The sequence below is a fragment of the Tuber melanosporum genome (genome assembly GCF_000151645.1).
Source record: "Tuber melanosporum whole genome shotgun sequence assembly, scaffold_233, strain Mel28".
NCBI classification, from domain to species: Eukaryota; Fungi; Ascomycota; class Pezizomycetes; order Pezizales; family Tuberaceae; genus Tuber; species Tuber melanosporum.
Window position 1 is genome coordinate 98,033 of NW_003298901.1, and position 13,749 is coordinate 111,781.

Here is a 13,749-nt window from a genome sequence, read left to right on the forward strand (position 1 = left end):
CATGACACTCTACTTTAAGCAGCTTTGCCAAATACTATGCATTAACCATATCAGAATATTGTCCCTTTATGATATTAGACCTTTTGAGCAGCAAGTCAATAATCCAAATTCCAGCAAAAGTTGGTCCTATCAGTGCAACAGCTTCATAACCTTCCTGAATACTGTTACTCTTTAGCCTGAGCAAAGAGATCATGAGGTTAGTACCTACTGAATTCCAATCACCATATTACCTATTGAAGTCACCAGCCAGTCTGTCCACTTTCCTCAACTCTTACAACTTTCTAGCTATCTCCTCTTTACTCATACTAGTCTTAATATATACACTTTCAAGCCTACTCTGTATATCCTCTCTCTTCCAATCAGCTCAACTCCCCCACATGACTCATTATATTTTACCCCTTTAAATAATCTCTTATATATACACCAAATATATATATCCACTCCACTTCTCTCGATACTCAACTTAGCAACTTCAAGACTACCTAATCTAATAGCCTATGCCCACACCTCTACCTAACTTACTGTTCTAAAATACAAACTATATTATAAAAGGAAAAAACATCAAATATCCTCTCACTTGTATTTACTCTCCTTTCTACATTTATTATGTATTCAGTAATTTGCCTTAAATGGATGATTTTGTGACTCTACTAACACCCATTAGAATAAGTTTTAATAAAAAAACATAGTAATCTAAAGTTCTACTCCTACGAGATAAAGCTTTTCCCTTTTTAGCCCATATCTCTTTTGGAATTTCTCTCTTAAAATACTTAAAACAAGGAGTGACCTCCTTCATGTCTACCTCTATCTCCATTTATTCTGCAACCGCCATTCCTGTTGTTCCTCTGATTTTTCCTATTCTTTCAGACTTTTCTCTTGGCCGATCCATTTGCTTTCTTTTCCTTCTTATTTACTCATGTTCCTCCTCATCAGAGCATCAGCTACTCCCTTTTATGAGGTGTCATCTACCAAGATTTGAGTGCCCCAGAACTTCTTCAAGCTCTAGGAGATATTCCTTGACTACTAGTCTTAGCTGTCATACATCTTTCTCAACCAGCAAGGTGATTGGTCCTTTCACACAGTAAGTATAAGTGAAGCTTATAGACAACTACCTTGTCAACCTTCCTATAACAATTCCTCTCACTACGCTGATAATCTTTAATGAGGTATCTATTATGACACAATCAACATCAGGGTGGAAAACTACATAAGATGGACAAGTGTTCTACTATCAGCTACTTCTCACAAAATACCGCTAGTTTCTCTGCCCTCTATGGTCTTAATAGCCTGACTCTATCACTCAAGAAAATCTTACCTTTTTGATGACACTTATCAATCAAGTTATTACAGTCAACTATTACACTTACTATATATTCCATCACCTTTCTCTGTTTAATTGCAAATATTAAACTAAGCATGTTCGGTCTACCACTAACTACAATGTTAGGCGGAGACAACTTAATAGACTTCAAAGATGTCTAGGCCAATTGAGATTCATTTCTGTAGATGGAGATTGTATAGGAAGGCTCGGACTTTGCTCGTTTCGTTTATGACTACTAGGAGCAAAGTAGAATAGGAAAAGCAAGCTAGAATAGTAAAAACAATATTATATTGTTAAGGTCTCTTCTCCGTTGATTGATGATGTCTAAAGCTGGGGAGGCACTTCGATATTTATATTCCGTGTCTGAGTGTTCGCGGGCTACATCTATTTATCATACAACTATGTACTTCTTCAATCGTTATTCACGACATCAAGTTTTCTTCTAAGGTGTGAACACCTGTGGACCTTGAAAACCATTACACCCTCTTTGGTAATTACGATATTTCTTCTTAGGAAGCATGCTGTCCCCAATAGTAATATCCCGATTCGCAGAGTCTTTAGGCTTATGGCCTAGCTCTTAAGTCGAACTGAGTTGGCTCCAATTGTCTTCGCCATTAATAAAATGATCAGTTTTATCTACGGCTATATCTGCAAAGGTGGTCGTCATTACAACCATCGTAGGTCATCTGACTCCGATCCTTTGTAACTCTATACCCAACCAATAGATTTTCTTTGAATGACTTCCTATTAACTCACAGGAAGCTATTCTACCAGATTGGTAATTAATCCCACGGTTGGCAACCCTTGGTTGCTCTCTGCGTAGTAGGTTTCAGTAACCATTGTAGTATTGAGAATCACCCCATGGTTACAACATGTTCTGAAACCCAGTTGCAATACTCCATGAAGTTCATTGGCTTCTTTGGTAGTGTCTTTTGGAGTTCTAGACTCTTCTGGTAGATGTAAATGTATTGGTCTCTAGTAGAGATCCTTTACCATTTGATACCATCTCTTTGTACGAAATCGTCCCATTACCTACGGCTTATGCCAAAGGTGTCATATCTTTGAAGCCCAGTAACTCTCTGAGTAGTTGACAGAACTACTTCGTTCTACTTCCCAGGCCTAGCCGAAGGTCTCCTCCCATATATTCTGCGAACAGGATCCGGTCAGATGGACATCAACGACGTATATGGTATTATTCTAACACCTTCAATTCTGTGGTAATATAGTCATAGGACACTACTGAGATTAGTATATATGATGACACGTGGGCCCTATAAGGGAGCCGGAGGGGGGTGTTCAAGACCAGAGATTCCGATTCGGAGTGGGGTTACCCTACTTAGGATGGTTCCTAGGTATTGGGTTCTGGTATTCCTAATATACAATACCTATATATAAGACTTTTCAACCTTATATCAAAAACCATTAAAGGCCTTGTCCTTACTTCAGTCCTCCACCCTCTAAACAGACCCTGCTCCAAGTCTGCTAGGAGTAGCCCCATCATCAAGACCTTTATCTTGTTCTGATCTTTAGTAACTGCATAGTCTTCTAGTATCAAATCACAGACAAGTACACTATAATACTCCTCAAACCAATCCTCCACTTTCTTTGCATTATACTCAGCCAAGGTCATGAAGATGTACCCTACATTTCTCCTCAACTTTGTCAAGTATTTATCATAATTTCTGAGCAAATTTTTTATCAGCCCAACAAGTACATTTAATCTATCATAAGTTTTTATCATATAGAAAGAAAAGAAAAGATCAATGAGGTCCATATTATATAGAAGAAAATACTTTTTACCCTTAACCTTCAAATAAACTCTTTGCCCAAAAATCAACCTAAATCATAGTCTAAAAATTTCTACCATACAGCTAATGAAATTGTCAACATCAAATAATACGTCAAGCATGTATTTTGCCCAACAGTACTGGAATAAATGGGTCTCATAATATACTGCGGAGAATTCTCTGCTTTGAAAAATATACCCAAGTCAAGCTCCTTCTCTCTCCAAGTAAGGAAGACATAAAGGAATAAAAAAAAGTCTCGCCTTATTAGAGGTGGCAACGTCTACAATATAGTCTTTACTTTCTTAGTTTCTGTATATAGTCTTGAATTGGAAACAATCATAGCAGTACCCACACAAAGAATGCTATCTCACTGGTATCAATTGTGTAGAGGGGTGAGAGGGGGGGCAAAGTGCAAAGTACGAGTAGTGGAAACCATCGTCTTCAAACATACCCAGGACTCTTGGAGTGCAGACACACAAATTCATTGGTATATCATATAAGATCGAGAAATAAAGGTGAGTAAGATGATATTGCAACCTGCTCCCATCTTTAAAACACTCCCTACCACTATCCACAGTTTGGATATTGCTACTACACTCGGGTCTGAACCCAGGAAAAGGCTCGTCCAGGACAAAAGGTCTAACTGCTTCTTGCTTCATCAATTTTCCAGCCAATTTCATTTCTACATTTTCTATGGACTTACAAGTACCTGAGTACCAGGGCCAGCTACCAGAATCCCAGAGCACCTAGGCCACGAGGCAATCACGTCCGAGAGACCCCTCTCCCACCAACAAGTAGGCTGATCTCTCACACAGAGCAAGATGCAATATGCAAGTATTCTATTCAATTATTTCCTACTATCATCTTAGGACTAGTATAGCAATATCAGCTAGAACGACAATAAATATTTAACTTTGTAAAATAGAACATGATGTACAAGTACAAATAAAGAAACTTTAGCTCCTCTCTTGGTAAAACCATGAATCCATAAACATTTCACTTTGGTTAGTGTCAATACTACCACAATGCCTGGATTTCCAGAAGTGCATTATGATGTGAAAGCGGTAGAATTCTCAGTTTCAAGCAACAATAAGTACTGGTCTAAGTAAAATTGACTCCAGCCAACTTATCAGTGGAGCTTCAGTTAAGTTACAGTTTAAGGATCACCCAGGTAGTGGCCCTGATCCAGAGGCTCTAACCGTTCAAACCCAGTTTAAAACTTCACTTTCTCTGCTTAAATATCCCGTTTGGGGGATGGGATTTGCATGTACAACATCTAAAATTTCCTGCACTCTAGAGTACAGTACTGCATAAGTACTTGGACCTTACCATGTAGTTTATGCAGGACATTTCACAATCGCATACTGTAGTATTGTAGAGAGGAGAATGCCATAGGCGGTGTGCAGAGAATATTGTAGAGTACTTAGATAGTGGGTATAAGTGGGGTGAATTGGAGTTAAACTATACAAATTTTAATATTGTGGCTATAGAAAGGGTCAATCTTAGCCAATATTGACACATTTTTATAGACAAAGCAAAGTCAAGCCAACACAAATAATTCCAACAGAAACTTCAAATGAAATTTTCCTCCCCTATTGGCTGAGTGACCTGGGAGCCAGTAAGAACCAGTTTGTCTTACTTACCCTTAACCCCCAGTGCATACAAATCCACACTGCATTTTCAAGCTTTAATGCAAATACTACAGTTTATACAGACACTAGGAGTCGTCAGTTTATACAGTTTGTGTCAGTACTATACCTTCTATCCCAAATGTCTCCTGTACGAGTAGTACTTGTACCGCCCATATTTTCCTAAAGATTTCCCAAAAACACCTATCATATTGGCACCGTCAATGCTAAGAATCAATTTCCAAGAATAGTTGGCACTGGAATAGCGCATCAGTCAATACTATCGTATTGGTACCAGTACTTATATCCTATCCCCTCATGGGTTTTCATGCATCATGCTAGGTAAAGCCTTTAGCTAGATTGGAGCTAGCATCTACTATCAGCTCCTTTCAGAAAATTCCAGGAATTAGGCAGAGACTTGCAACCACTATCAGGTTGGTTGAAAGATGAGTAAATTATTTACTATGTAAACATCAAGCACCTCATATATGTTTCTGTTCAAATTAAAATATATGTTGATACTAACAAGAGAAATAATAGGAAGTATGCCTCAGCTCAAATCCCATATACTGAGTTGAATCCCTACCACTACAAGCATCAAACCTGAAACCCACTTTCCCAACTCACCCTTCCAATTTACCTGCCTATTTATCCTCCAACCTGATTTCCCAATCCAGTTTGCGGTTTGCTTTTCAATCTCATTCTCCTACACATCAAGTACCTCACAGAGAAGAGGGGGACATTCAGGAAGCTCTCTTCATAAGCTTGCTAAAGTCTTGTTTAAAATGCTCCAGCAGTCTCCATCGATGAGGAGGAGAATATGTTCAATGCATAAAATCATTCAGGGGAACATGTACCACTATTAAATCTTGATGACTTGGCAGAGGAAATAGAGGTTAAAGAATATGATTAAGGTACTAAAATTGAGGAGGGTGAGAAGCGAGATGACATACTAGCAGATGAGCAGATCTGTAACCAGTATAGGTACTTGGTTATTGGTTTTGTTTTATGTTTTGTTTCAAGTATCACTTTGATACTTGGTTTGTTTTAAGTATCATTTGATACTTGATTTTGTTTTATGTTTTGTTTTAAGTATCGCTTTAATACTTAGTTTGATTTAAGTATTGTTTAATACTTGGTTTTGTTTTATGTTTTGTTTTAAGTATCGCTTTGATACTTGGTTTGTTTTAAGTATCGTTTGATACTTGGTTTTGTTTTATGTTTTACTTTAAATATTCTTTTGATACTTAATTTATTTTTACCTAAGTGTATCATTTGATACCTTTGATTAAGTTTTGTTTATACTAGACATGAACAGATTTGTGTATTTAAAGACTGCCTGATTCTACGACAGAAACTGCAGACTTCAACAAATAGTATTTCAATATTCTTAGTTGAACGGTTACTTTTTATTTTTCTCAGTACACCCTCCAAGTCTTCTTTAGTTTTCAGCTCTCGCCTCCTCTCTGGTAGAACCGGCAACCTACCAAGTATTGTACCTATTACTAATAAAGTGAATAGTACCTTGCAAACACGTTACAAGATCAAAGATACTTTATACTATTCTAGTTTATAGTGTTCGTTATACTGATAAAAGCTATTCTAATAGATCTTCCACAGCTGATTCAATACTGAAATATTTTACTTTCAGAAGTACCATAGTTTTAGTCATTCCAGTACTAAGCCCCTTGCCATAATCAAATTATCTACCTCTCTGATAATCTTTGTCTTACTTCAGCTGAAAATAAAAATTCTACTCAGCCATCTCTACTCTAGTTTTTTCAGCTGTTTTTTACTAATACTGAGTTTGAAGTCTTAGCTCGAAATATAAAGTTATATGCTGAACAGAAGAGTGCTGGAAGACATTGTAGGCCACAGAGGCCAACTTGTATTGTAGAGTTGAAGATATTTTGTGGTATAATAATCGATATAGGTGTTCATTGAGGAAACAGTATTCATTTCTATTTGACAAAAAATCACAAGTTTACCCTTTATGAAATTGTTCACTATATGACTCTTGTTCACTTAGAACAATTAAGAATATTCCATTATATTTCTCTACCACAAGCATCTTCTCTCACCACTTCTAAGTAGTCGTATTAGCTTCAACCTCTAGCATATAACCTTCGGTGCCCATTTCAGCATCACTGTCCACCTACCACTGAGGTCTCAATCAATAAAATGATAGTTTACTTTACTTGAAAATTATATCATATGACTATGATGAAGGGGAAACCAATCCCTCAGGGATATAAAATTTTAGCATTATGTAAATATGGCTATACTTTTAGTTTCATGTTTACTTCAAACTCCAAATCCTTTTCCGATATGCTATCACTTTATCCTGGAAGAAAGCAGTTATCACTAACATCTCAGGCTGTCTTTCAACTTACTACAACTCTCTCCACACAACAGTTCTATTTTACACTTTACTGTAATAACTATTTTAGCAACATCCCCCTCTTCACGGCACTTAGAGAATATCAAATTAGTACTCATGGTACCATCTGAACCAATTCTGCTCATTATCCTAGGTTGTTTAAACTTGACTAACAGAATACTACTTTATCATGAAATACAGTATCTAGTATTATCTGTAGAGATGTTTTAGCTTTAGTAGGGCAGGATAAGACACTTGTTCGCTTTTTGAGTACAGCCCATGAAGTTACTCTAGTGCCAGAAAACTATATCTATCAAAATCGGTGAAGACATCACATTACTGATACTAATCGGAATCTGGTTGAGCAAGGGTGGGGATCTGATCAAGTATGATGTTTACTTCTTCCTAGGTTTTCAGTGGACTACAATGACTTTATGGGTAGAGTCAAAAATACTGATCAGCAGAGGAGTTATTACAGTACTCAACTTTAGGTATGTGTTAGGAATACCGGAATCCAATAACCAGAAGTCACCCTACGTAGCGTAACCTTACACAGAATCGGAATCTCTGGTCTCCAACACCCCCCTCTGGCCCCCTTACCGCGCCAACATGTCATCATACATATCAATCACAGTTGCGTCCTGTGACTATAATACCACAGAATTGAAGATATCAGAATAACACTGTGTACGTTGCCACTGTCAGTCCGACTGGATCCTGTTCGCAGTATATATAAGAGGAGTCCTTCAGCTAGGTCTGAGAAGTAAAAAGGAGCGAATCCGCCAACTACCCAGAACATTACTAGGCCTCAAAAGTTTGATACCTTTGGCATAGGCCGTAGGTAATGGGACATTTCTGCATAAAGAGATGGTATTGAATGGTAAAAGATCTTAATAAGAGACCAATACATTCACACCCATCCTACAATATCTAGAAGAGTCTAGAACTCCCAGAAACACCACTATAGAAGTTATTAGACTTCATGAAGTGTTGTAACCAGGGTTCCGAACATGTTGTAGTTACGAAGACAACTTTTCATACTACAACAATGATCAAAACCCTGTTACCTAAAAGCAACTAAGGGTTGCCAACCGAGGGAATAATTGTCAACCCGATACAATAGCTTTCTGCGAGTTAGTTGGAAGCCTTCCGGAAGACATTTATTGGTTGGGTAAGGAGTTATGGAGGTTTAAAGTCAGACGACCAAGAAAGATTGCAATTATGACTACCTTTACAGATACAACCCGCAGGTGAAACTGATCATTTCATCAATAATGAAGACCATTGGAGCCAACTCAGTTCAACTTGAGAACTAGGTCACAAGTCTAAAGACTCTTGAGATCGGATAACAACTATTAGGAACAGTACGGTTCCGAGTTAGTTATATTATAATTAGTAAAGAGGGTGTAGTGAATTTCAGGTTCTTCATGTGTTTGTACCTTTCAAGAATACCTAATGTTGCAAGTTATAATCAGAAAGGTACATAGTGGTATGATAAATAGAAGTAGCCCGTGAACACTCAGACGTGGAATATAAATATCGAAGTGCCTCTTAAAACTTTAGACACCATATACTAGTTTAGTTAGTATAACCTATGCATTGATTTCTAAGGTCAGGTGTTCAACTCCTACTGAGGTCAACCTTATTTTAGTAATTGATATATTTAATACTTTGATATAAGGAGTACCTCTAAGCTGATGAAAGATCATCAAGCAACAGAGAAGAGACCTTAACAATATAATATTGTTTTTACGATTCTATCTTACTTTACCAAAATTTACTTCGCTCTCAGTAGTCATAAATGAAAGGAGCGAACCCGGGCCTTCCTAGACAATCTCCGTCTACAGAAATGAATTTCGATTGACCTAGACAATTCTAAAGTCTATCAGGTTGTCTCTGCCCAACACTATGTAGAAATTGGTTTCCAATTTTCTTATGGCTGCTGGATACTACTATCATTAACTACTATCTAATTGTCTGAGAATCTATACCTAATCCTCTATACAATGCAACATTCTTACAATATTATAGTCATTACTGGACCTGCCTAGCCTGGAACTTAGTCTTATCTGACTTTTAGTCCATCAATCCTACCTTTGCATGAAAGCTATAAACCTAAACCAATCCTCCTGCTTCTGATCGAAATTGTCCCTGTAGTATTCCACAAGGAAATATAGTGGAGGCTCGGCAAGCTGGTTATGTAGGCAAAAATTATCTCCTCTCTCCTGCTCACTTTGCTTCTGCTACCCATTCCCTTCAGCAATCAACCCAGTATTACTCTCCCAGGCACTCCTCTTCCTTTTATCTCTTCTGTCACTATTTGTTGAAGTCTCCTACATGTGCATCTATTTTCAATAATCAGTTCAAAGAACATAAGGGAAAGGTGCGACAGACATCTTTTGAATGTAGTTACTGTAAAGTTCCTCTTTGCCGTGGGTTTTGCTTTGATCTCTATCATCAATACAAAGAATAAAATCTATCTGTATGGTCAAACCTTGTAGTTTAGGTACATTCAGGTTCCCCTCCATTAGCCATCAAATCCTCACAATGGTTGCCACCATTCTTCCTCGATTGGCATAGGACTCCCCTTAGCGCCCTTACTAAAATCACTAAAAGTGTGTGAAAACCGGGATGAACGAAGGGATGGCAGCGCAGTGACAAGAGGAGTGCATGTCTAAGGCCTCAAAAGGTTCACGGATTGAGCTAATCTAAGCGACAGATCGTGACCCGGGCGTGTATGATTGCCGGTACTTGTTGCACACTACCGAAGCTAATTTATGTGATATAGGGGCACGGGACTTTGAAAGTACGAGCACTCGAGCGTAGGAACGCAGCACTCGCGATTCTGGAGGATGATGGGGGGATGTTTTTATCCTACTAGTATTGCTACGATGGAAACGTGGTACCGGTACAGCAGCCCCTATGGTACTCGAGAAAGCCTTGCGTCTGGGGGAGCGGCGGAAGAGACGATTCAATTAAAGATAGGATCGGTGGGGGGAACAATAAGCCTAGTCTCACGAGCCTTTTCTTCTTCAAAAGGGTTCTGGAGAATCCTGTTATGTCACACTTCCGATTGAATTTAGGGTAGCCTGCGCTTGAGAAGGCTCGATATGTCATAAGCGAAGCATCAGCATTTCTGCCACGCCGTACTAGTACGAGTACATACCAATGTCGGTACCGTAGTTCTGTGAGATACGGATACTGTAAGCGTCACTCGTACAGTACGGTACAAGTACTCGAGATAATGGGGCGGCGTTTGTGGTGGACACCACTGCTCCTGGAGTGACATATTCTACAGTACCTCCTGAATCCTAGCAGAAAGGCCGAGATTTGGCGGTATGCGATAGGCGTCGTGAGCCATTCAGCCCCCGGGTGTAAAAATTATTTCGGGTGCTAAGTTTCGAGTGGGTCTACCGCCTTTGCACACCAAATTCCTTCAACTCGAGGAAACTTGCATACCGTAAACAATTTTCAACCCAGGGGCTGAATGCGTGCTGGTATCACATTAGTATTCTTCGAAGGTCCGTGGAGCCGGTTTTGGACGTTGAAAACTAGGAATGGCCCTTTTGGATTTTGGTGGTCAGTCGTCCGATTTTCCCTGATCCTCACAGATACAGTACTCTGGCGATACGCTTTGTTGGTAGCAGTACCCGAGAACAAACCGACAAACTTGCAGTGCCCCAAACTAAGTCTTCTTCCCCTTGATGAACCAAGGCACATTCTCTTGCAATACCGGTACTGTTGAAGATCAAAGGTCAAACATTTCGAAGCTGGGGTACTAGCGCGGCAAAAGTGAAATAGGGGGGGTGGATTGCTGTTTAAGGAGGAGTCGGTGGGCAGTGCACGTAGTCGAGTAGTAGTTCAGTACTGTACCTGTACTCGAGCTCGTACTTGTTCGATACGGTAGCATTGGTTTGGGGGGGGTTTTTGTATGACAAGAATCCTTTGCCTGTTACTGGTACCCGCACTGACACAACACTTTTTAGTCGTTTTCCGGTCAGCCGCTTGAATTGGGGGTGGGTGAATCTTGGGGGTGTTTCGCTCTGCCTCAAAAAGCACTTAGCTAGCTTCATTTGCTTGGGCGACTTTTGAGGCCGCATAGAAAGCGCGAGGTTGTCTCCCTGTCTCCCTGTTCGTTCGCTCTGCGCCGATAGCACGTAGCATTTAGTAGTCGAACAGAACAGACTGGTGATTGCTCTCCGTGGGATGGGCCGTTGAAGAGGATTTTTATATCCTTTTCGTGTGATCTATCAAATAAGTTCGTGAAGATCTAGGATCTACTACAGTAGTAGTTTGGGCTGTGCTTTGAAAGTTCTGCTGAACAGTACTTGTACAGTACTCGTACCGTATCGCCATCGTACTGTATCGTGAGCTGGGGTCGGAGATTGCCAGTTGGTTGAGAAGTCGTGATCCGCATATCCTAAACTGCTCGTGCAGTATCATACATCTGACACGTGCCCAAAGGAGAACACTGCCTCATTGGAAGCACTGGATATCTACCGAATTACCAATTTTATGGTTCTTACTCACACATACGCGTGAGATTGCGATCGTATCCTACAAGTATCGGGGACCATTCAAATCCAGAACAGCGAGCGAATTGGGAGGACGGTTTACAAGAAATTCACCATCCCGCACGCCCGACCTTCTTTACGGGAGCCACCAACTCCAGCCCCATGCTCTCGTCCAAAGAACACTTCCACCCCACACACCAAGCACTGCCTGAACTTTGTGACACTTTTGGACGAAAATAGCTTAGACTGTGCAATGAGTGCTTCCACTGGCCGCAGTGCGCCATTGTACCACCACACACCCTCGCAGCCAACACGCCAACGTATAAAGAAAGCCTCATCCCGACAGAAAGGTGAGAGGAAAAAAAACAGCCGTCCTCCTACTTCCCCTCCTCCTTCCGTCGAGTAACCATCAAAAGACCGGGCTCTCGAATAATCGTTAAATCAGAGTTGAAAAGCAAAAACAGAATCACGAAAAACAGCAATGGCATACCAAACATCCGCAACCCCAGCGCCGGTCTACGACCCACACGCGGCGCCCGCAACTGCAGCTTACCAACACCCGGGTGTCGGGCAGCAGCAATACCCAGTTCAGGAGGGGGTCGCGGGCTCGCCGCCATACTACCAGGGTGAGCAGCAGAAGCAACAGTACTACGCCGCCGCACAGCACCAGTACCCGCAACAACAGGCGATCCCGATGCAGCAGCCGATGGCGGGTGGAGGTGGACAACAGTTTTTGCAAGCGACACCGATTCCCGCGCTAACCAGGGGCTCCGCGCCCGTAGATTGTCCGATATGTGGACAGCGAAAGTTGACGAGCGTCTCCTATGAGGTTGGGTCTACTACTCAGTAGGTGTTCCCTTTTCCCCATCATAATTGTGCATTTTTGCTGCCCGCGGAGGTTGGGAGGTGGAGTTATTTGCTAACGGGTTTGTCGTCTCCAAGTCTGTGGGCGGTCGTGGCTTGTCTCGTGGCGTGTTTGGGGTGTATCCCATACCTTATGACGAGTCTGAAGGACGTGCAGCATCGTTGCGGACAATGCGGGACTCTCCTTGCTGTCTGGCACAGGAGTGGTGGAGCAGAGGTGCTTGTTCATCCGCAAGGTTAAACTCGGAAGAACTGGAGGAGGGGAAAAGGCATTTTTTGTTATCGTCCACAATCACCATTCATAATCGTATTCTACACCTTCTTGTTTTCTACCCTCTCATAATGTTTCCCTCTTGCTTTTTCTCACTTGGCGCTGTTCCCTTTTCTCTTTTTTTTTCTTGGTTGAAACGAACGCTCTCCCCCAACACACAACCTCTACCATGTTACTGGGAATTCCGGCAGAAGAACAGGGCAGGAGACCAGAACACACTATACTACGATAATTCTCATAAACCTGATGACAACGACTGCTTTCTTGTTCACTTATTGTTTCCCTTCTCACCCATCTCTTCTCATTGTGTCCGCATTATGGTGTTTGGAAAATTCTATACCACGAACCTTTTTGCTACTGGTAACAGACCTTGAATATCGCATTCACATGAACAAATCTGTCGAGGGATCAATTGGATTAAGCCTTTTTTTTCTCTTTTCATTCCCCCCCGCTAGTGCCTGTACGATTTGTGACTCGAGTTTGTGTGCTACCATAACCACTTGACACATCCATGCCCGCTCCTTGCTCGTACGAGTACAGTACGGAACCTTACCTTTCCTGGTTTTGGTTGGCTTGCTCCTGAGATGAGTAATCTCGGTCCCCCGTGTGCATCCCGGTTATCAGTCCGCAACCCGCTAAATTAATTGATTCACCGAATTCGCCGCAATTCTATTGTTTGAGCGCAGAATGGGAGACAGGGAAGTTTCTGCTTGTGTGGGTGCACCGCCAGTACTGTACTCGTACGAGGACAGAACAATGCGACAAGTGTGATAGAGCTGGAAAGTTTGGTAGGTGACGGGCTAATAGGGGTACAGTATTTTACGAATGGAAGACCCGGCAGAGGAGGTGGTGGCACATATACTGTACTGTACTTGTATACCGTACTTGGTTACTCGTAAAGCGTAGAATAATACCAGTAATAATATTATTGTGGTAGCGTCGCAGGAGGGGAATGCCCCCTCACCCATTTACCCGTATGATATA

At 41.1% G+C, this 13,749-nt stretch overlaps 2 protein-coding genes; both read left to right on the forward strand.

Annotated features, from left to right (window-relative positions):
* The first annotated feature begins 11,998 nt into the window (after positions 1-11,998).
* On the forward strand, positions 11,999-12,832 carry GSTUM_00000930001 (uncharacterized protein). XM_002838169.2 has 2 exons: positions 11,999-12,476; positions 12,573-12,832. The coding sequence occupies exons 1-2, from the start codon at positions 12,112-12,114 to the stop codon at positions 12,733-12,735; spliced, it is 528 nt and encodes a 175-aa protein (XP_002838215.1). The 5' UTR covers positions 11,999-12,111; the 3' UTR covers positions 12,736-12,832.
* A 4-nt stretch (positions 12,833-12,836) lies between these two features.
* GSTUM_00000931001 (uncharacterized protein) lies at positions 12,837-13,197 on the forward strand (the record flags this gene model as incomplete). XM_002838170.2 has 1 exon in its annotated part: positions 12,837-13,197. The coding sequence occupies one exon, from the start codon at positions 12,837-12,839 to the stop codon at positions 13,137-13,139; it is 303 nt and encodes a 100-aa protein (XP_002838216.1). The 3' UTR covers positions 13,140-13,197.
* Between the last annotated feature and the right edge of the window lie 552 nt (positions 13,198-13,749).